This window comes from Eucalyptus grandis, chromosome 6, assembly GCF_016545825.1.
Source record: "Eucalyptus grandis isolate ANBG69807.140 chromosome 6, ASM1654582v1, whole genome shotgun sequence".
Classification (NCBI taxonomy): Eukaryota; Viridiplantae; Streptophyta; class Magnoliopsida; order Myrtales; family Myrtaceae; genus Eucalyptus; species Eucalyptus grandis.
The window spans coordinates 36,619,562-36,641,504 of record NC_052617.1 but is presented as its reverse complement, the minus strand read 5'-3'; the positions used below and the strand labels follow the sequence as shown (position 1 = coordinate 36,641,504).

At 39.2% G+C, this 21,943-nt stretch overlaps 2 protein-coding genes across 3 annotated transcripts; both read left to right on the top strand.

Moving 5' to 3' along the window:
- Positions 1-8,098: 8,098 nt before the first annotated feature.
- Positions 8,099-10,993, top strand: LOC104449496 (auxin-induced protein 22C). Its single transcript, XM_010063671.3, has 3 exons — positions 8,099-8,617; positions 9,108-9,201; positions 10,620-10,993. The coding sequence occupies exons 1-3, from the start codon at positions 8,242-8,244 to the stop codon at positions 10,732-10,734; spliced, it is 585 nt and encodes a 194-aa protein (XP_010061973.1). The 5' UTR covers positions 8,099-8,241; the 3' UTR covers positions 10,735-10,993.
- An 8,480-nt stretch (positions 10,994-19,473) lies between these two features.
- Positions 19,474-21,371, top strand: LOC104449495 (protein CDI). 2 transcript variants are annotated; one of them, XM_010063670.3, is made up of 2 exons: positions 19,474-19,687; positions 20,236-21,371. In XM_010063670.3, the coding sequence occupies exon 2, from the start codon at positions 20,352-20,354 to the stop codon at positions 21,108-21,110; it is 759 nt and encodes a 252-aa protein (XP_010061972.2). In that variant the 5' UTR covers positions 19,474-19,687; positions 20,236-20,351; the 3' UTR covers positions 21,111-21,371. The 2 variants fall into 2 exon arrangements, with proteins under 2 accessions (XP_010061972.2, XP_010061971.2); XM_010063669.3 differs by lacking the exon at positions 19,474-19,687 and adding an exon at positions 19,798-20,074.
- Positions 21,372-21,943: the final 572 nt, after the last annotated feature.

Here is a 21,943-nt window from a genome sequence, read left to right as displayed (position 1 = left end):
AAGAGGCTATAAGCCTAAAAGGCAATCTGGGAAGACACAGGCCGTTGATTTAATATCCAAACTGGTGGAGCCTCTTCGAAAGCACTGATCGAATGGGCTGTTCCGGGTCCACATCCACCCAGCCTATTCCCATTCACTCGTTTGTCAGTTGGCTCCCACCAAGGAATTGTACGGGGCCATCAATCTCTCGGGTCCCTTGTATCTTCAGGAGGCTAGGTTGCCCTTCAATTTCACCCTAAAAATTCGTCCATTTTGACATAACGCCCGACAACGTCTAGGGCCCTATCTGCAGAGATGTGAACGTTGTTTAGGTTTACTGAAGTCCATTCATGTGGCCGAAAGAAATATTCGTTTAGAGGGTGAATTGTTGTCTGGATCTAGTTCTACACGGATTGAGTTCTACACGGATTGGCTTCACCATAACCGTCGATTGCGCGCCGCCCTGTATGCCAACCGCTGTAACCACGTCGAATCCATGAATCCGCCTCCAAGCAAAGAGTTTCTCCCTTGCGCGTAATCTTGGCAGCTGTACGCGCTGCCATATTGCGAGTGGAGTCCCGTTTGATCCACACGAGCGAGACATTTTGCCTGCGCTCCGACAAGACCGGTCCAATCGAAATTCGGGACGTCCCCTCGCACAGAAAGGAGTTGTTACGTTCGACCCCGGACCGGCTATGATCAGCGTTGTTTTCTTGCCTCACAACGCTTCTTCGTACCCAATATTAGCATACGCCGAGAATTTCCTGTTTCCCTCTGTCCTGAACTAATCAATCATGCTCAGCTCTTCTTCTCTTGCAGAAGATTAAGCTCTCGCGTTAATCCTTTCGGACCAAGACAAGAACGAAAGGAATGCCCCTTCTTTTGGCGACAATTCATGGCACGAGTTCTCCGCAAAGTCCCACAATCTAGGGCATCTTCATCCGTTGGTCGAACTCGAAGCACTGTGAGCCATTGGGAATCGCTCGGAGGTCGTGCCCATCTCCTACTGGGCTACGACCGTGCTATGCGAACGCGAGTACCTGATCCAAGAAACCGAGTTGCCTCCTGTTCATCTTCTCGTGCGGTGCATGGCGAATCCCGTCCCGACATAGAGACTTCACGTGCTGTTCACATGTGCGTAGGGTTCGATGTTTTTGCATCTTGCAGGTCCCAACTCCCTTTCCCCTTCCCCACTGTTCTAGTACGGCAATCGAGTTTTCATCCGTGCGACGACTTTTCCACGGGGAGCAAAGAGAAAAGATTTCTGTTTGTGGTGGACCCAAGAATTTCGAAGTATTGACTGGACGGGTTAAGAAATCTGTGCATAACTTCGGCTTAGGGGGAGCGGGCAAAGTAAGATCTTAGCCCCCGGGGCTAGTGCTAACGATCCAGGCGTTGAGCAATTTGCTAAGTTGATCCAGAATTGGGGTCCCTCGCTTAAATCTCAACCAACCGCTTACAAGTTATAAGAGATATAAATAATGAAATAGGTTGTGAGGCGTGTAGATCACTTCTTGAACAAGATATTGCCTTCACTGTGATGGAAGAAGAATGCAAAGCGAGACACCTCAATGATACAATGGAATCTCTAGAAAACTCTCTTGAAAAGGTTAGGTGGAAAATTTAATGATTTGTATATATATCTAAAATTGAGAGTTCTTATATCTATGTCGAGTACGTAACTTTTACAATGTAATTGACGTGACCATTGACTAATTATATTTTTCTTATTATATGTCTCTTTGGATGCAATCAAGATGGCTCTTCTCAAATCACTGTTCCACTAGATGACTCTTGTTGTGTAATGAATAAAACAAGTGGCAAGTCATACTTTTTTTTTGGGATAATTACCAAAAAAGTCTTAAATTTATTATTTGAAAAAAATTAGGTTTTTAACTTTTTAATTTAGCCAGTTCAGCTCTAAATCTTTCGACAATTTGTCTATATAATCAATGTCGGTCATTACACACATGGACAATTTTTTATTTTTTCTGTGTTGTTATACCTCTTTTCTTTTGTTTATATTCTTTACGTTTTTTTCCATTGTTGTCAACGACGGTCATCGAGGCCTTGGTGATGGCTAGTGAGGGCTTGTCCCTTACCAACCACAATGAAAAAGAAAAAATAAAAGAACAAAAAATAAAATGTTATAAAAAATTCAGAATTTTTTTCAAAAATAATACAAATTGTTCATATCAGCGCCAATCATACCACATAAAACAACCAACATCCCCATCAGTAATTTTCAGTCAAAGACTACATTGACAAATAGTCAAAAAGTTTATGAATAAATTAGTCAAATTAAAAGATTTATGATTAAATTAACATACATACAATAAATTCATGACTTTTTTATAATTTTTCCTACTTTTTTATTACATGACAAATGTCAGCTAATACCATCACTTTAGCATTTGGCGTTGAATTTAGAAGTGGCTGCTGTTTTGAGAAAAGCGCACACTCGAATCTGTCTCCATGGAACAACACCTTTAAACTGTCAGAGAAAAGAAATTAAATATGGAAACGGAAATGGAGTTTGAGGCATTTAGGTCTCTTTCATAATTGTGTTATTGTCCTCAGCATAATGGAAGAAGAATAGAAAGCAAGATCCTACCATGACTTTTACTATATAACTGTAACATCTCATATAACTTTTCTTGATTAAAATCCTTACAATGTTACAATCAACTCCAACAAAAACTATGCTGGTCCCAGTCTACATGCACAGGTTAAAGATTTGAACTTAACCGATTCATGAGACTTACATAGTATTTTATGAGTTTCTAAATAGCCGAATCTCCATGCTCGTCCTCATAGATTATTAGAAGAGGATGCACAAATTTGCACGAATTAGAGAACCATAACTAATATAAAATGCTTCAAACACCTAATAAGCTATAAAGACGATGGCCACCATCAACTGGTTTGATCCATCCTTGGATCCAACAACAACACGTGAACTTACATGGACAGGTACGAGGCAATAATCCCAGACCTTTCCTCTTTCGATCTTTGATTTCTCCTAGCTCAGTTATCGTGGTTGAAGATTTCTTTGATACGAGAATTAAAGGGTTACACAACATGACAAAACTTATAATTTCAAGGTGAAAGATTATAGACTGCCGAGGAATCCTCCTTGTCAAAGACCCACCTATCACATCTAGGGCCTCTTCCATGATAGTGTGAATGCAGCTGCAGTTTACTCGAATTGCGATCTGACTACAGCTTATATTCCAATTCAAGCAATAAAAATGATAGATGTCCCACATGCTAACTTCTCCCCAAGAACGAGATCAGAGGTCAATCGAGACATGGAGCTAGAGAGAGTAGGCTAGATACCAAGGGCATCCCTAACCTCCAAATCGATTCTGCTTCCACAGCATATCTCGAATAATTGCGGTACCGTTGTCTGAGCGCGAGCCCACTGAGAAGGAAAAGAAAACCGATGCACAGTATCGTTTGCCGGACGAGACTGCACCACGTGTGCCCAGTTGCGAGGACTTATACCCCTCTCGTCGGGGTGCTGTGTCCCCTCCCCAGGAAACACATGCTCGGTTGGGAAGAAACATCTTTGAGGTTTAGACAGCAGGCCCTTTTAAAAATACAGCCCGCACCCAGCACCAAGCTGGTCCTTCTCTCTTTTACAAGTCAATCTGACAGGTTCTTTGCACAGTTGCCAGTTAGAGCACAGAACATGAAGCCTGGTGAAAGCAACGCCCTTGCAGTGTGAAAGGTTTGGTGAGTCCATAGTATGTGTGAATTCGGTCCATATGCAGATCCAAAAACGAGAGGCGGTTTTTCTAATCTGACAGATGCTTGGGAAGTTTAATATTGTCTGTCATAGGCACCGCCTATGATATTGAAAGAATTTCCAAAAGAATCGCGCTTTCTTCAGTTATTAGTTGGAATTAGTTTGGTGAGTTACAAAAATGGCACCGCCTCATTTATATTTGGGTAAGTTTGTATATGTGTGATGTCCACTATTTGTAAGCTACCAATCATATGCGTGGTCAAATCTGGCTATGAATGGAAGAATATATAACCCTTTCTATCAGACGAAATCTTATTTGTTTATTTGTTTGGCCATTGATGCAGATAAATGCATTGAAATTCTTAAAACTTGTCACGAAAGTGCAATTAAGTCCTAAAATATTAAAAAGGTACGATCAAGTTATAAAAGTTGTCAAATTTGTACAATCAAATCCTTCTATTAACTCTATCTAACTTGGCCAACGAAAAACACGGATGTGGTTTTTTGTACTTTTTCATGCATGGTGCTAACATAGCTAAAACATGAAGGACAAGGTCGAAACAACGTAATTTTGATCAACTTTTACCGAAAATCACTAATGTGATTGTTCAATCAACACCACTGCTCCTATGCAGTGCAACACACCGCCACAATAATGATTACAAGCGAAAATTGATTAGAAGGGTTACATTGAAATTTCACGCAAAGATTTTGGATTAAATTGGTAAAATTAAAAAGCTTAAGAGTAAATTGATATTTGTACAATAAACTTAAGACTGATTAGATAACGTTTTCCATAATTATAAGCATAAGAATAAATTTGGAATTGGACCCGCAAAACATGCATGAGGCAGCCACCCATGAAAGGTGCTTGGCAAAAGCGATTTGCTACTTTACTTTAGACGTAGTGGTACGTAATTAATTAACTATATAATAAACATTGGCATCATATGAGGTGCGGAGCATGTGCTCAAACGCCCATATTCCGAAATAGCAAGATACAGACATGGGACATGACGACTTATCTTATTGCCCAATTATAGCAACCTTAAACGATAAGTTCCATGTGGTCTTCATTATCTATCGTTGCTGGTCGGTTTAGGACAGTTCGTTTCTTCTAACTAAAGTAATTAATCTGGTTTTTAAATCATTGAAAGATGCTGGAACACATGCTGCTTGGGGGAAGCTGGGATGCATAATCTGCAGGGTTGATTATGCTGAAGTGCTGTTCTTTCTGATTTTCATATCATATGATTTGTTTAATCAACTGCAACATCTCGAATCGTGCGTCATTCTCTGGAAAAATTAATGGGTGTTGTCCAAGTAGTTTGCCGGAGCAGTTGGAATATCCAAGGATAGAGTTTGGGCTGATTCAAGATACGAAGTTGGGTTTTATGCAATCATATAAGAGTTTTGTTACAAAAGTGTATTCAGCGCACTTGTTAAACAACAAAGCAAAAAGACATTGTAACTTTCAATGGCATTAATTATCTTTGTAACATACATAATCAATATTTTGGAAATCGAACATTTCTTCGTTAAGTATATTTAACGAGGGCCTAAGACCCTTTTGAGAATATTGGAATTAGACCCTATTCGTAAATAAATAGTATAGTGCCGATGATTGGGTTTGATGCATAATAAGCTTTGACATGTTGTGTTTCCTAATGAAAATACGAACTGATTTTCCTTCAACTATATAACTACTTTCATATGATATGCTTGATCTTCCCACATGCACCAAACTAATCATGATGTCGGCTTGTATAATCTGGGAAATTAAGACAAGATGATGCGCTCGGCAGTTATAAATCTGATCAAAGCAACAGCTATTCTATTGATTATCTTTGTTGATTGAGTAAAAAAAAAGATTCGAATTGGCTATCCGGAACATGTCTTTAATCATTAAATTGCAGAAACGAGGGCACATAGGTTCATCGATTTTCTCAATTCTTCGACCAATTAGTGGATTTTAACACATATTGAATGCATGAAAATTAGTAATTTTCTTTTAACAAACACATATTTCGTGTCACGTAAAAAGTTAGAGGGACATGGAAAAGTTGGCCTTTTTGTTGTTCATATCTGTCTTCTTCTTCTTCTTCTTCTTCTTCTTCTTCTTCTTCTTCTTCTTCTTCTTCTTCTTGCAATGCAGAGCACGAGTATAGATGCCCGGTTGCCAGAGATTCAAAAACTCGCATTTCTTCCTAAATGAAAATTACATGAGATTGAAATATATGATTTTGTTAATATTTTCAATTGGGTGTTGTTTAATTGATATTGCTAATTGAAGTCATATTTTTACAGGAGCGTGAACAAGTTCAGAGCAAGTCTGCATCACATTTTATGATGCCTCTTATTCAGAATTTATGGTAACTTTTAAATAATTTTATGCTCCTTTCAATTTAATATCGGTTAATTCTCATAGAGACGTTAAAAGTGCGTGGCCGTCAAAAGTTTTACTTTGGAACATGAGCACTTGTACCAACCAACTGTTATCAACGAAATTTCACATTAACATGAAGGTTTGTGTGAATATTATGATTCTGAATATAAATCGAGGGAATTATATATATTTATTATTGGGGAAAGATATGTTACAAATTTCTCTAAAAATACAAATTGAATATTACATATTTTGCAAGATATCCAGAAATTCTCTTGATGATGCAATGCTATGCACGATAAGATATCCATCAATTCTGGCTAAATCAAAAGATAAAAAATTAAATGGTTACCGAAAGGAAAAGGAAATCCATAAAGAGGAAAATTTAAATATATGGAATTGGAAGATGATCTCGAAGCTGTTAAGAGATGGGAGTTTACATTCTTACTTTATGTTTTCATGTTTCTTATTCATTCATATTATTTTACGTGCTCGACATATTGCATGTTTTTATATTATTATTCAATAATAATGACAACTTTATGTCACATAATCTCTTTCAATAAGAAGATAAACCTATGCCGTGGAGTTTGGATCCACTTTATATATAACTCCCCGTATTTCAATGGAGAATTTGATTGATATGGATACTTATTTTGTTCTGATTTTCTGCATATTATTATATTTTTCTTGCCAAAATTGACGTTGACGTTAACATTTAGAATAATACAAGAAACATAATTTGGAACTATATAATGCACGGACATCTTGCTAATAACTTATAAAAATGCTTTAATGGAAATATATGCGGTAAAAATGGGTGTTAACATTCAACATCAACCACATTAAGGAAAACATGGTGTAAAACTTGGTACTCACAAGTACTCTTATTAGTTATGTTGAAAAATCCAACATAATAAATTTGATGTGATATAGAACAATTAATATATCTAAGTTGGTGGATAACTTATTGGCTTAAACATTTGAGTTGATATTAGTATAACTAAATATGTTGACGAATTCTGACTTAGACTTCCCTATTACTGATCTCTTCAGATGATGAATCAGACTTTTGATGTGTAATACTAACATATATATATGAAGACATACACGTGACGCAAACATATACATCTTTCATATGTATACACACACATCTTGAGCTTTTTATTTCCAATCAAACATCACTATTTACTTGAAATTTCTTAAATGGTCCCACTGCATGTGAACCCAATGCATAAGACCCATTAATGGTTGGTGGTTTCTATACAGAACCCTATAATCTAAGGGCCGGGATGCACTGTACTCATACACACAGGACGCACCCGAGAATGTCTCCATTTACTTTTACTGATGGAATCCCATGTGCAATACTTAACTTCAGCATGACTTTGGTGCATGGCTAGCTCTACTGAATAAAAATGATGAGCATGCAATTACAAATAAGTGAAGGAGGAATACAATGATGGAATAGCCGTGTACACTTCCTGTCACATAAAAACGTATCAAATACTTCACATAGCAAAGGCATGCTTTCTTGCATGGACGAGGAGCCCATTGACCCAACATCATAATGAATGTTCCCAAAACCCCATGGATAAACTGAGGGTAATTCATTATACTTCTTTCTTTCTTTTTCAATTTATATGGGAAATGTACATTGTACACGAATATGTATAGTGTAGCTTATCAACAAGACCCTCCCACTCAATCAGGAAGCTTCACATGGCTTGTTCCCAATTCACCTCATCAGACGGCCACGATGAGATCCCACCAGATCGCCCAAGAGCATTGACGACCCTCGGATCTGTCCCATTGTCCAACTTATATTATGTGCCGGTCTTAAATGGTCATACAAAGCACAGCAATTGCGGGACCCCACTTTTGCCTCTCATGTGACCGACCGTTAACCCTCGCTTGACCTGTCATTGCTCCCACCATGTCCTCTCTCTTCCCTCTTCTTGTATAAAACCTAAACCCTTTATTTTTCCCTTATCACCTAAGTCTTCACATAATAAAGAAATACACCAGCTAGTCGACTTCATCAAGCAAGTGGCTCGAAACTGAGAAGGAGGAGGAGGAGGAGGAGAAAAAACAAGGGCATCGTGTTTGTTTTGTGGTGGTCCAAATGGGGAAGCGAGGCGCAGTAGGGCTTGAGATCATGACGGAGCTCAGGTTGGGCCTCCCAGGCGCGGCGAAGCCAAGCTCGAACAAGAGGGTGTTCTCGGAGATCTCCACCACGGAGGAGAAAGGGTCGACTGAGGAGCCGAAGGCTCCGGCAAAGAACCAGGTTGTGGGGTGGCCACCAGTGTGCTCGTACCGGCAGAGGAACAGTTTCAATAAGGAGAAGGTAGACAGGGCCGAGGCGGGAGCGGGTTCAAAAGCTTACGTGAAGGTGAGCATGGACGGAGCGCTCTACCTTAGGAAGATTGACTTGAGCATGCAAAAGGGATACTCTGATCTTGCATTTTCTTTGGAGAAGCTCTTTGGTTGCCATGGCATTGGTGAGTAGTTTCAAACCCACTCTCTCTCTCTCTCTCTCTCTCTCTCTCTCTCTCTCTCTCTCTCTCTCTCCCTCCCTCCCTCCCTCCCTCCCTCCCTCCCTCCCTCCCTCTCCCCTCTCCCCCCCCCCCCCCCCCCCCTTCTCAATTTTCTTCCTAGTAGCTTTTAATTTACTGATCAAGTTAGCATTCGTTTGGAGCTTCATATTGTATCGTTACCCTAAGATGATAGGAAAGATCAACATGCACACATGTTCTTGGCAGAATCATATATGAGCACCGTGAGCAATTTTGGATTTCCGTGTACACCAATATACCTTAGACTAATTAAGAGATCACAAAGGTAATCTTTGTATAGATTAAGGGTTGTGAAAACGAAAATCACCGGAAGCTCAAAAGTGACGGAAACAAAAGCAAGAGCATAACTAAATAATTAACTAGTCAGTTCATTAAATGCTCATCAAGTGGTGTAAATGTACGTGTTGATGTACAGGCGAGGCTTTGAATGGAGGGGAAGGAGCTGAATACAAGCTCATCTATGAAGACAAGGATGGGGATTGGATGCTTGTGGGAGATGTCCCTTGGGAGTAAGTCCCTCTAACCATCCCCCTTTTAGATTAACATAATTATGTGAATTCTACTGTTGCATAGAATAAAGTAATTCTTTTTTTTCTTGTGTTCTAGTAATTCTTTTTTTCTTGTGTTCTAGGCATTATATACTATAGATGTTCAACTGCATATATATTTCAATACTCTTTCATGCTCGTAGAGGCAAAAAAAAAAAAAAAAAAAAAAAAACATATGCGGTTATGCTATGTGGCTCCCAAATTGCAAAGAAAAGAAGTATGCCATTTTCGTAAGAGATGCACGGAATAAGGAACTGGAATTATTTTCTGGTGAAGGTCTCGCTTTATTTGACGAACCACACGTAAGTTTAGATCATCGTAGCACTAGATCTTCTTCAAAAGATTCGATTTATTTCAGATTGCAACTACAATTATTTGATTAAATTTGATTCGATGAGAACCCAAGATTTGATTGAATGAGAACACGAAATTAGCCACTTAATTTTGACCATTGGGTTCTGCTGAGATGCAAACCCCTAGACTTGTTAATTTTAAAGAATTCATAATTCTTTTTATGCGGACGATTGCGGACTAACTTAAATTCCTTCATATACTATCTAGTTCTTCTCACGATTTTGTCCTTGGTAGCTTACTCATTATTCCTGATGTGTTTTGTCATTGGTAATAATGTTCGATGTCCGAACTTTTACTAAAGCCAAATTAAGATCCAATTAAGCAAGTAATCCTTTAGATTCACACTAGCTAATGCTCTTATTTTCAAAGCACGTGGTTACTATTTCTCTAATGAGAAAAATTAGGTGGAGCAGCCGCGACTAATGCACAGGCTCTATTGCGCTTTTCACTTGGAGAAATAGAATAATTAACGACCCGGAAAAATAGTAAAAGATGTCTCGGATCGTACAGAAGATTTATAAACCTTTTTTTTTTTTTTTTTTTTGACCTTAAGTCCTTGGCATAAATGTCAACGAAATAATTTCGGCATTTGACACTGGCTCTCTCAAAGCCAATGTGGCCGACATAGGCAATTCCCCCATTATGGTGCCGGGAAGTTGACAAAACTGTCCTCGATGGCCAGAACTGGTCAAGACATGGCATCATCACGAAGCAACCCACATGATGGATTCTTTCCTTCATTCCAAGTCTTTGATTTCTTAGTGGAGGGATCGTTCGTAGAAATGGAAAATCGCATCTGCCGTCTGTTCATGACTAGAGCAAGTTGATAATTAGGTTTTTGGGTTTCTGGCCCTTGGAAATTGATCAGTGAAAAGTTTGTGGAAATATCGAACTAAGGAACAGTTACAACGCACGTCTCTATGTAGTTCGTCAATATCGTCATGTCTAGTGCTGTTTGTGGTCGTGGTTGTTGTCGTCATGTGTTCATCGTTATAATGGAACTTATGCCTGTCCTGCTGTACCAGGATGTTCATGGAGTCGTGCAGAAGGCTGAGGATAATGAAGAGATCGGAAGCCAAGGACTTTGCAATACTGCAGACCAGGGACTTCCTCAAAGGCACCTTGAAAGATGACAACTGATGAGAACGGGCAACGCTTCTGTGACATGGGGGAACTTGACATGATTCCTCTCATGTTCTTATGTCTACAGATTAGAACATGGTCTTCATTAGTTAATGAAATAGCCGAATTTTAGCCGAATTAAGGACAACTCCCTTACATGGGAATGCTTAACTAGCAGTACATCATTTAGATGGATGCTTTCAGTTGTTATTATCTGTTCAAGATGATTATCTGTGTGTCGAATAATTCATATATCGTTCACGTACTGTCCTGTGTATGGTTATCCATGGCACTACAGATTCCGATTGTCTCTCAGAAAATGGCATTTAGGGTTAGGGATAGTTGAAACACAGAAAGCGGAAGAACCCGACAGGAAATGAGCCATTTGAATCGATGAGTTCAAGCGGATTCTTGATTCCAATTCCTCTTTCCAACTTCCAGAGATTCCTCTTGAAAGGTGGTGAGTTGGGCTCTGGAAACGGCTTTGACTTTTCCACAGATATGAAATGACATGGAGAGAAAACAAGAGTTGATTGTGCTTAATCAGATAATCTTTCGACGGTAGGCACAACATCAACAGGAACATGTCCATGAATTGCATATGATATATTTGCTAGGAGCTTTACATGCGTGTGGAGACTTCAGTTGGCATCTTCACATTCCATCTTCTTCGAGCTGGTTGAATCACTCCATGTCCACTTAATATAGGGCAAGGTATTAAATAGGCTATTGCTTCTTGAACGAGATTACACTTAGGCCATGTTTGGTAACCATCCAAACATGGCCAAATTCTTATTTTTGTTGCCAGAATCAGTTTGGGCCTAGAATCGCGTTTAGTAAAATTTTTTGTCCCGGAAATAAATTTATTCCCGAGAATAGATTGGAAGTAGAATCAAGAACAAAAAAAAAAGTTGATTCTTGTTCCGGGAACAAATTTGAGAATCAAAACCAACAACTCTTCTTCTTCCCTTCGGCCATCTCACGACCGCCATCCACCATCGCCCGCCACCGCCCGCTGTTGCAGTCGCCATCTGCCATCCGGTGAGCTCGCCGGAGGCAAGCCTAGCCACCAACGAGGCTCAGCCTCCCAGATCTAGCGAGGCCCGCCTCGTCGGGGCTGGGCAAGCCTCGCGATGCCCAGCCCCACCGGTGGCTAGGCGAGGCTCGCCCAGCCCCACCAGTGCCTGGCCTTGGCGAGGCCAACCTGGCCGCCAACAAAGGCTGGCCTCGCCAAGGGCCGAGGAGGTTGTCGGCCCTCATCTGGCCGGTCGCGCGATCCGGTGACCGGCCACAAGAAGAAGAAGAATAAGAAGAATAGGAGAAAAAAAAAAAAAGAAAAGGAAAAAAAGTAAAAAAAAAAAAAAAAATTTAAAAATTAAAAGAAATTGATTTGGAACAGAATTAATGAGAACGGTACCAAACGCAATTCTATTCCTGAATCAGAAATTTTGGACAGTTACCAAATAACTTAAAATGCTTAGAATCAGTTCCTGGAAACAGAATAAAAAATAATCATTTCTTATCATAATATATTCCTAGGAACATAATCATTACCAAACGCGCCCTAAGTTTTTGTTGATTTCATAAAATAAAAAAAATGAATGATTTGAAAAATATTTTCATAAAAGATATCACTTGTATCAAAATGAAGAAATAAATAATAGTTTCATCATTTACGAAAATATTAGACATAAATTGTTATCAACAATGAAAACATTTTTCATTAATCAATTATTTTAAGCAATATAAGAAAATCATTTTTAGAAAACTATTTTTCAAATCATTCAATTTCGGTGAAACAAACGGAGCATTAATTTACTTTGTTTACGAGATATCACATGATAGATCGGATTTCTTGGAGACAATGAGTTATGAGACACCATCCAAGCATGTTATATATGTTTTTATTTCCAATTTGATGCATTCTAAAATTTGTTCACTTAAAAAATAATTTTTGATTTGTCTATGAGACAATCGAGGTGTGACGTATTGTAATGTGTAACTCATAATATTTTGATGGAACCATGATATTTAGTTCACGATGTGGTGAAACTCTTTTCAATTTTTACGCATACATCATCTTGCTTGCACTTTTTGAGATTCGGTTTCAATAAATAACTAGTTCTACACGGCGTCATATGATTAATAATTTTTTGTTTAAGAAAACCTTTTCCTCATGAGACAAGAAATTTTTTCTTTTTTTTGGGGAAGAGGGGGTGTTAGGAAACTATGAAAGACTAAAATTCCTAAAACGATGCACCAAAGTTTTAGAAGATTTTAAAGAAGTATAGCACTCGGAAAAGCACGAGAATCATAAGATGGTGCATCTCCATCAGTGCACTTCCCAAGCAATCATGTCATGAATGCATCCATGAATTTACAGAGGCCCCTAACGCCCGCATACGCTTAAGAAAAAGGAACCCCGAAATTGCATGGCCAAGCGGGTCACTGAAGGCTCATCGACGAGGGAAACTCTTTCTGATGTCTAGTCAAAATGGGGTTTCTAAGATCAAAGTGAAAATGACCCGAGGCAAGGGGATCGCGTCCGTGTCTTGACAGATCTAGTAAAAAGGCATAAATAAGGTCAGATGTCAAGCTCAAGAATGGATTCAGGACAATCACTATGGCATCTCTCTCTCTCTCCCTCTCTCTTCTGTGAGCACACGAGGTGTGCCTTTTTAGTTTTGGCGAGAGAGTGGCACCAACCTTAATGGAAGTGCTGCTCTATGGTTTCGCCATTTTAAGCTGACAACGAAAGGCATCATGAAGCTTCCACCGTGAATGAAGGGAGTTAGGTCGATTTGGTTCGAAAGTAAGGTCGTGGATTCCCTCCCGATGTGGGGAAGCAAAATTAATCATACTGTTGATTAAAAAAAAAGGACTGTACTCTCGGATAAGAATAAATTCATCTTTTAAATTATCAAAAAACAGTTCCTCTAATTTAATAAATAGTACGTGCCACTTGTCTAACTTCTTTTCGCATCTATATAGCCATACGGACGAACCAACAACTAATCAATTTGCTTGTGCTTTTGAGTTAACAAATGGCTGACTCGGTATGTCAATAAGAAGTGCAATAAAGACTACGGATGGGTCTCTGAAAAATCCCAAAATTTCACGCATTCATTCGGAGTTGCACAAGGAGTAGACTCATAGTCAATTAGTTATAGTTTCAAAGTACGGGAGAATGAAAAAAGTGTTGAAGGTTTCACATACGGCAAGAAAAATAAATGTGCACGCATTATGTTACAAGCAACTATAAATTCATCGCCCGAGGAAAAAAAAAAAAAGTTCTATGCGAGCGACCTAATACACCATTAATTTAAGTGAGTGGGTAGTTGTTCAAATCAAAGGTGGATGATGCCACTTGTGTAAAAGGAAAAAAAAAAAATTCTATTCTGGCGGCGCATGGATCTACTAAGTAAAAGTTAAGTTTCCAGATATTGAAAGCAAGATGTTAAGAAATTAATTAAATAAGTCATTGCAAACGCCCAAATTTGCTGAGCCCCAATGAGCAAAACTTGTAACGACGGGCCTCGTTTGAAGGCCGAGATTTAGGGACAGATTTCGGCCGATTCCAGAAGGGTCATGGGTCATGTTTGGTTAGGTATTGGGTAATTGAAAGGGAGGCCATCGCCTTCTTGGATAGATAACATTACGGGTCCATTTATTTTGTCAAAAAATGAATAATTTAGAAAATAATTTCTTAAAATTAATCGTTTATATCACTTGTTAATTAGTCAATAAAAAGTATTTTGTTATCAACAATAATTTATGTCTAACTATTTTTATGGACGATGAAAAAAATTTCTTTCGTTTATTTTTGCAAGGGACACAAGCAATTATTTATAGGAAAATATTTTTCAAATTATTTCTTATTCCCGGGACCCTACATAAGTTTTCATTAGGTAGGGTTTTTTTTCCACTCTTTATATGGCTAAAATTCTACCTTAATCTCGCTGGAGATATAAAATTTCCCATAATTGTCCAATTGACAAAGCCTAGTTTCTTCACTTTCCCCTTTTTTAGTTCTTTCTATATCTATACATGATCTAGTTGCCATAATTATAAATAGCACGTATCCTGTTTTTAAAATTTTACGTGGGTATTATCATGCATATTGAAAATAATATGTTTTCTTTGGGGAGAATGACACTAGAAATACTATAAATTGTGTACGGCACTCAATTTAGTACTAAATTTTTTTTAAGATCACTTAAGCGCCAATTCCGATATGAGTTGCCAGAAATCCAATGTGGGGATATTTTATTAATTTCTTGATCTTACGTGGCTTACCGGTATGCCTAGTCAGCATATAATCCCTAAACGACATCGTCTAACAAAGTAAAAAATGATCACTTCAATGCTAGTTGTTATAAAAATAAAAATAAAAAGATCACTTTAGTGCCAATCGTTATTAAAAAGTGATCACTCCAATGCCAACAAAATGTCACCTCAAATAAAATTTTTAATTATAAATTTCACTTAATTTATCTAGCTGAAATTTCTCACCATAAATACTTAAGTGATCATTTTTCTTCAATTTTGGTACTTAAATGAACTAGTGAAGACTTTTGGTATTAAAGTGTGTGATGTACACAATTTATGACACTTCTAGTATATTTCTCCGTTTTCTTTGTTTATTTTTTAGATTCTTTGTTCTGTACATGTTTAGTTCCTTTGAGCAAAGAATTTCCTCGAAACTTAGGGTGCGTTTGGTAACGATTACATTCCTGGGGGGCGATTACGAATAGAAATGATTATTTTTTATTCTATTCCCGAGAACGATTCCGAGTAAAAACGCGTTTGGTAACTATCCAAAATTTTTATTCTAAAATAGAATTGCGTTTGATCTCGTGTTAATTGATTCTGTTCCAAATTAATTTATTTTAATTTTTAAATATTTTTAAATATTTTTTTCTTTTTTTCTTTTCTTTTTCCTTTTTTTTTTTCTTTTTTTCCCTTTTTTCCTATTCTTCTTCTTCTTTATCGGCGGTCGCCGGGCCCGGCGACGGCCATCGCCGAGGTCGGCCTTCGTCGGCCAAGCCTCACCGGGTAGGCGAGGCTCGCCCGGCCTCGCCGGTGGCCAAGCAAGCTTCACCGGCGGCTAGGCGAGCCTCGCCCGCCCACCGGCGAGGCTCGACCTCGCCCGATCCGGCGAGGCCAAGCCTCGCCCGGCTGCGGCGAGGCTCGCCCGGCCCCACCGGTGGCTAGGCCGACCTCGTCGGGGTTGGGCGAGGCGGCTGGCCTTCGGCGAGCTCGGGACCTCACCCTAGCACCGGCGAGCCTCCGGTGATCGGCGGCGGACGGCGGCGGGTGGCGGACGGCAACCGGGATGACGAAAGGGAAGAGCGAGGGTTTCACTTTTTTGATTCTTTTCGATTCTCGGACGGAGAATCAATTTTTTTTATTCTCAAATCTTATCCAAAATTGTTCCCGGAAGCAAATTTGTTCCCGGAAACAAAAATTTTACCAAACGCGATTCTCATCCCAAACCGATTAGAGAACAAAAATCATAATCTGCACTTTGTTTGGCACGTTGCCAAACAGGCCCTTAGTTCTTTTCAATACTGGTTGAGCAAATTTATTGTTTGATTGTCAAGTGGAACACAAAAGTCTTTTAACATTAATGACTTCTTAACCCATTCAAATATTCACAAACTTTTATTTTTGTTGTGCATATCAACATCAGACCCTCTTTATCAATGCACTTTCATACACACATAATAGGTCATGCGAAGAAAAGATGAAATAACAGAACCCTCTTCAAAGATTTGCCAAGATAAAATTGCAATTACACTCCCCAATCCGAACATCTAAATGATGTAGCTAAATTAAATGAAAAAAATTAGAAGAACATAAAATTCATTCATTTTTGGATGACAAAAATTTTAATATCATCCATAGTGTGTTTAAGATTAAATATCAACGGCGTAGGCAGAAAGGGAGTCCTTCGTTTGCGGGCCGCAGAAGTCTCTGGGTGTGGGCTTGATCTTCGACACTAAATCAGCCTCCTACAAGCCATTGTAAAAAGAAGGGAGGAATTTTCAATCTAAAATCATCAACATTTCAGGGAAAAAGAAATAGAATCCATCAGGTTTTGGATAGGTTGAACCTTGAACCTAGAACAAATTTTAATATTTTTCTTGGTCTATTTCTTCACATGATCATGTAGTGTTCTATGACATACCATGATAAGTGCATAATATGAAACTATTAGTTTGAACTTCTATTTAATGACTGAGACATTTAATTTATTAATATTTCATTTTCTTCGTGTCTAAATGTAAGTTTTGGTCAGTGAACTAGCAATAAGTAGTGATCATTAAAGGTGATGAATCGTAATACAAGTAAAACCTTGAAACTTATGATAGAGCAAGTTTTAGATTAAAAACGAGGAACCTAAATCTTCCGAGATTTCCACACTATAAATGCCTGAATTTCTCTTAGTCTTCCTTTAAAACTTAAGTTTTAGGTAGAATCAAAGCCTGATTGTCCTGGCAAAAGAATTGACGAGGCTGGAGATCAACATAGGGGCTAAATCTCATGGGCCTTCTCTTAGTCTTCCTTTAAAACTATTCACCCTTGACGGATATCATCGCTTACTTTGAGAGTATATGAACCTAATTCAGGCGCACCCATCTCATCTAAACGGCGGATGTGCAATCGGGCTCCATGTCGGCACCGGTCTAAAAGGGAATATGCTTGAAATTCCATAAGCCAACAGAGGATGCGCCTGAATCAAAGCCTGATCGTCCTGGCAAAAGAATTGACGAGGCTGGAGATCAACATATGGGCTAAATCTCACGGGCCTTCTTGAAGTCTTAAAACATTCGGAAAGGTCAAGGACAGGTCATGCTCGAGCGCGAGATACCAGCAAAATCTATGACTGTAGCCACTTCTAAGAAAAGGACACGCGATTACGGTACTCCAGCTAGAGTATGGTCACAATGCCCAGTTTTTCCCCCGCTCTGACCGACAAAAGTTACACATGCTGACATCGCGTGTATTGATCTTTAGCTTGGTGGGCTCCGCCCAGTTCACAAAATTTGAACGATTTAAAAAGTTATTTTCTTAAAAACGATGATTTCGTAACACTTAAAATAATCAGTAAATGAAAAATATTTTCACCATCGACGATAACATCTTTACGGACAGCGAGAAAAATGTTCAGTTTATAAGTAATGCAAATTATCATTTTTACAAAAATAATTTTTAAGTAAAGCTCCCGTTTGCTTCATGAAAAATGAATAGTTCGGAAAAGATAATCACTTCTATTGGTTACAAAAATAAATGAACGAAAATACTTTTATCGTTCACAAAATGTCTAGAAATAAACCGTTACTAGTAGTGAGAATTTTTTTTTTTATTGACTAATTATTTCAAATGATGAAGACAATAATTTTAAGAAAAATATTTTTCGAATTAATTATGTTTCACACGTGGATTGGAGCCCTCTCGGTAGCTTTTTCTTTTAATTTTTTAAAGTAAAAAATTGAGTGAGTCATGGCTTCCAAGTCCAGGCCCAGCCCACGGGAATCGATGGCAGGCCACCGACAGAGACAGGTAGACAGGGACAGGGACAGGGTGTCATCGCTTTGCGGCAACAGAAGTCTGTGGGTGCTCGCATGCAAAACGTGAATTTCGGTCGTTTTTCACGCGGTAACCCTACCGGTCGCTTTTCCAATTTTACAATCATAGAATATATAACGCATCTCCTTTTTCTTAAATCGCCATTAATTAGTATTTCAAAAAGCGCTCGTTTACGATACTCGGTTTGATGAATAATTACTCTTGTCGACGAGTGCGCGATCGAGGCGCTCGTTAAAACGGATGTTAACGAATTTCCTTTTGATAGTACGAATTGATTTTGTCTTCGGATATGCAGTCGAGGGAAGAGCTCAGATGATGCGTTAGGTCATGAGGGAAGTATTTGATTCACTCTCGATAGAGAGCTGTTTAATGGAAATTTGAACATTTTCAATGATGCTATTAACACCTTTTGAATGGTAATTATGATAAAATCATGTGTTTTCGTTGAGAGATTTATTGAATTTCATATGGAGAGCCATTATCAATTTCATCAAATAAGTCCTAACTTAATGATTTTATTGAGAGAGAAAAACTAAACTCAATGGTGGACTGAAAAAGGTAAATGTATACTCGATGCAAAAAAGACTAAAGTATTTTAAAAAGGTTGTTTGAGCAATTAAGCATCCAACTCCAAATGTCACGTTTTTAACTCTTTCGCATTCTGAACTCTTCACTTTTCTCTTATGAATTTCAAATCTATCATCCCCCTTCATTTATGTTTTCTTTCAAATCGAATAATCTCCCATGCCAATTGATGCGCCACGCTTGGCCATAGACTACTTATTCTTTTTTTCCCTAAACCATCTCATAAATAATCAAACATAGTGTCAAATTGCCATGCCTTCACAAGACGAACCTGCTAATCAATTACATAAAAAAAAAAAAAAAAAACATATAATATATGATATATATGTTAACATCATATATGACTTAGAACTTGAAACCTATAGGTTCCTATTAGTCTGGTTCTCAGGTTTCAGGGTTCTATCTGAATCATACTCACTCATATCCACTGATCAATCACATAAATAATATATATATGTTAACATCTTATACTATCTCTGTCCAATTTATAAAAAATGAGATTAAGAATAATATCATTACTGAGGAATGATATCCGGGGACGATATTTACTTTCCAAAAGAAGTACATCTGTTCGGCTCCGTGCGATGTCCGTCCCGCAAATATCTCCGAGCCGTACGTTCAAACCAACGGTCGCCACCCCTCTCTTTCTATGGTCTCCGCCTCCTCCTCCGCCTGCCGTCCCTCCCGTCCCATAAATACCCCACAAGAATCGCAGTAGAAATCCAGAAGAAGCAGCATTAACCAAGAAGAAGAAGGAAGAAGCCAAGCACTCCCCGCTCGCTTCGCTCTCCAGGTACATTCCTCTTCCTCTCGCGGATCTGCAATTCCCCGGAGGTGGGCTTTGCCCGGGTAGCGCCGCCGCCGCCGCCGCAGCCGGGGAATTGTTTCGCTTCTTTTTTTGTCTTTCCCGATTGTGGGTACGCGTCGAATCTGTGCTTTCTGCGGAAAAGGGGGCGCATTTGCGCGTTGCGTGCGCGTTTGGGTTTCTGGGTCGGCAACCGCGTGTCGCGGGCCGAGACCATTCCGACCGTGATGGGGCGAGAATCTGGATGCCCGTTCCCGGCGTTTTTTTCTTTAGATATCGACCGGAAGCTCGCGGGATTCATTCGACATAGGGAATGTTGAGCATGTCGAAATGTTGCGAATCGGGATGCGCAGCATGATCTGGCGAAACTAATGTGTCTGTTCTCATTTGTGTAGATCTTTTTAGTTCCTGCGTTGTGGCTTTTCGGTTTCTGATCTCTGTTCTTGTAGCGAGTGTTGCGCTGATGAAAGCGCTCGGCTTGCGAATTCAGGTGCATTATCGTTTGCTTCATTGGTTGTTTTGCTTTGCTGATGCAGGATTATCTGCGCATCCAGATCTTGTTTTCGTTCGCGGCACTGCGTCTAAATCAGCAAGCTGGAAATCTTGGATCTCGTCCAAAAGACTCGAAATAGTTGAGGAAATCTCCGAGGAGATGATGAATGGTGCTGTTAACGGTGCTCCTATCAACAATTCACTTGAGAAGCCCTTGAAGATCTTCATTGGGTACGATCCACGTGAGGACCTTGCTTATGAGGTCTGCCGCTACTCTATTCTGAAGAGATCATCAATCCCCATTGAGATTAACCCCATCAAGCAATCTGAATTGAGGAAGAATGGCTTGTACTGGCGGGAGAGAGGGAAGCTGGAGAGCACCGAGTTCTCGTTTACTCGGTTCTTGACTCCACATCTGGCTAATTTTGATGGTTGGGCGATGTTTGTGGACTGTGATTTTCTCTACTTAGAGGACATCAAAGAGTTGAGGAGCCTGTTGGATGATAAATATGCTGTAATGTGTGTTCAACATGACTATACGCCTAAAGAGACCACGAAGATGGATGGAGCCGTGCAAACGGTGTATCCCAGGAAAAACTGGTCTTCAATGGTACTGTATAACTGTGGACATCCCAAGAACAAGGTGTTGACCCCTGAGGTGGTGAATACCCAGACAGGTGCTTATTTGCACAGGTTTCAGTGGCTCGATGACAGTGAGATTGGCTCGATACCCTTTGTGTGGAATTTCCTTGTGGGGCATAACAAGGTCGTCGAAAATGATCCCAGTACATACCCTAAAGCCATACATTATACCCTTGGAGGTCCGTGGTTCGAAGCTTGGAAGAACTGCGAGTTTGGAGATTTATGGACCAAAGAGTCGGAAGAGTATCAGAAGGTGGACAAAGCCCAAGTAGAGTAGCTGTGTACTCAGAATAATTTACTATGATTAGTTAAGGTCATGATGATGCTTCATTCTCATTGCTTCATAAATTTGGTATTTCATTTTGGCCTGAGGATGCTAATTCTGTTGGCCATTACTTATGTGGGGTGTTGCTGGCATATGCCACATAGTACATGTTCTTAAGTATCCACCATTTTTTCATTGTAATAGATGAGTGTGATGTGATAGATTTTATATTACTATTCAATAAATCTTAAGATGTTTTCATTCAATGAGAAATTCGTGGCTTGTGATTGTTTTCGCTGACAACAGATGCATCTTGCCCCCTTCACTTGGCATATAATTAACATTTTTGCCGCTCAACTCACCTAAAATCTGCAAGAGACGCGTTGCTCTGCTTTTTTAGAGCTACAGGTATTGTCATACTGCTTTCCACTGCATATTTTGGCTCCCCTTGTCCTATGTGATCTGTTGATTGCATAAGACAAACTAGAGATGTTTGATTATCGGCGTATGAAAGTTCTACTACCTTAGTAAAGTTGAAGCTGTAAAATTCCAGTATATCGTAAAGATCTATGTTTATACTTGCATTCCGTGAACATTATCTTTATTAATCCTTCTCAGTTCTCCTTAGTTTGCCGAAAAATCTTGCTGCAGAAGTTAGATGGGGCTTTTCATTGCTTATTCTAGGCTCTCCCGAAGTCATTACTTCGTTATACCAGCAATGGCGTTGTTCTCTCTCTTTCTTGTGATCACTTTTCCTGGAATGGTACTCTACCGTATTGCTATAGGATATGTTGATGCTTAAGCATCCATGCCTGCCCAGATGGTTATTAACCAAAAGCCAATGC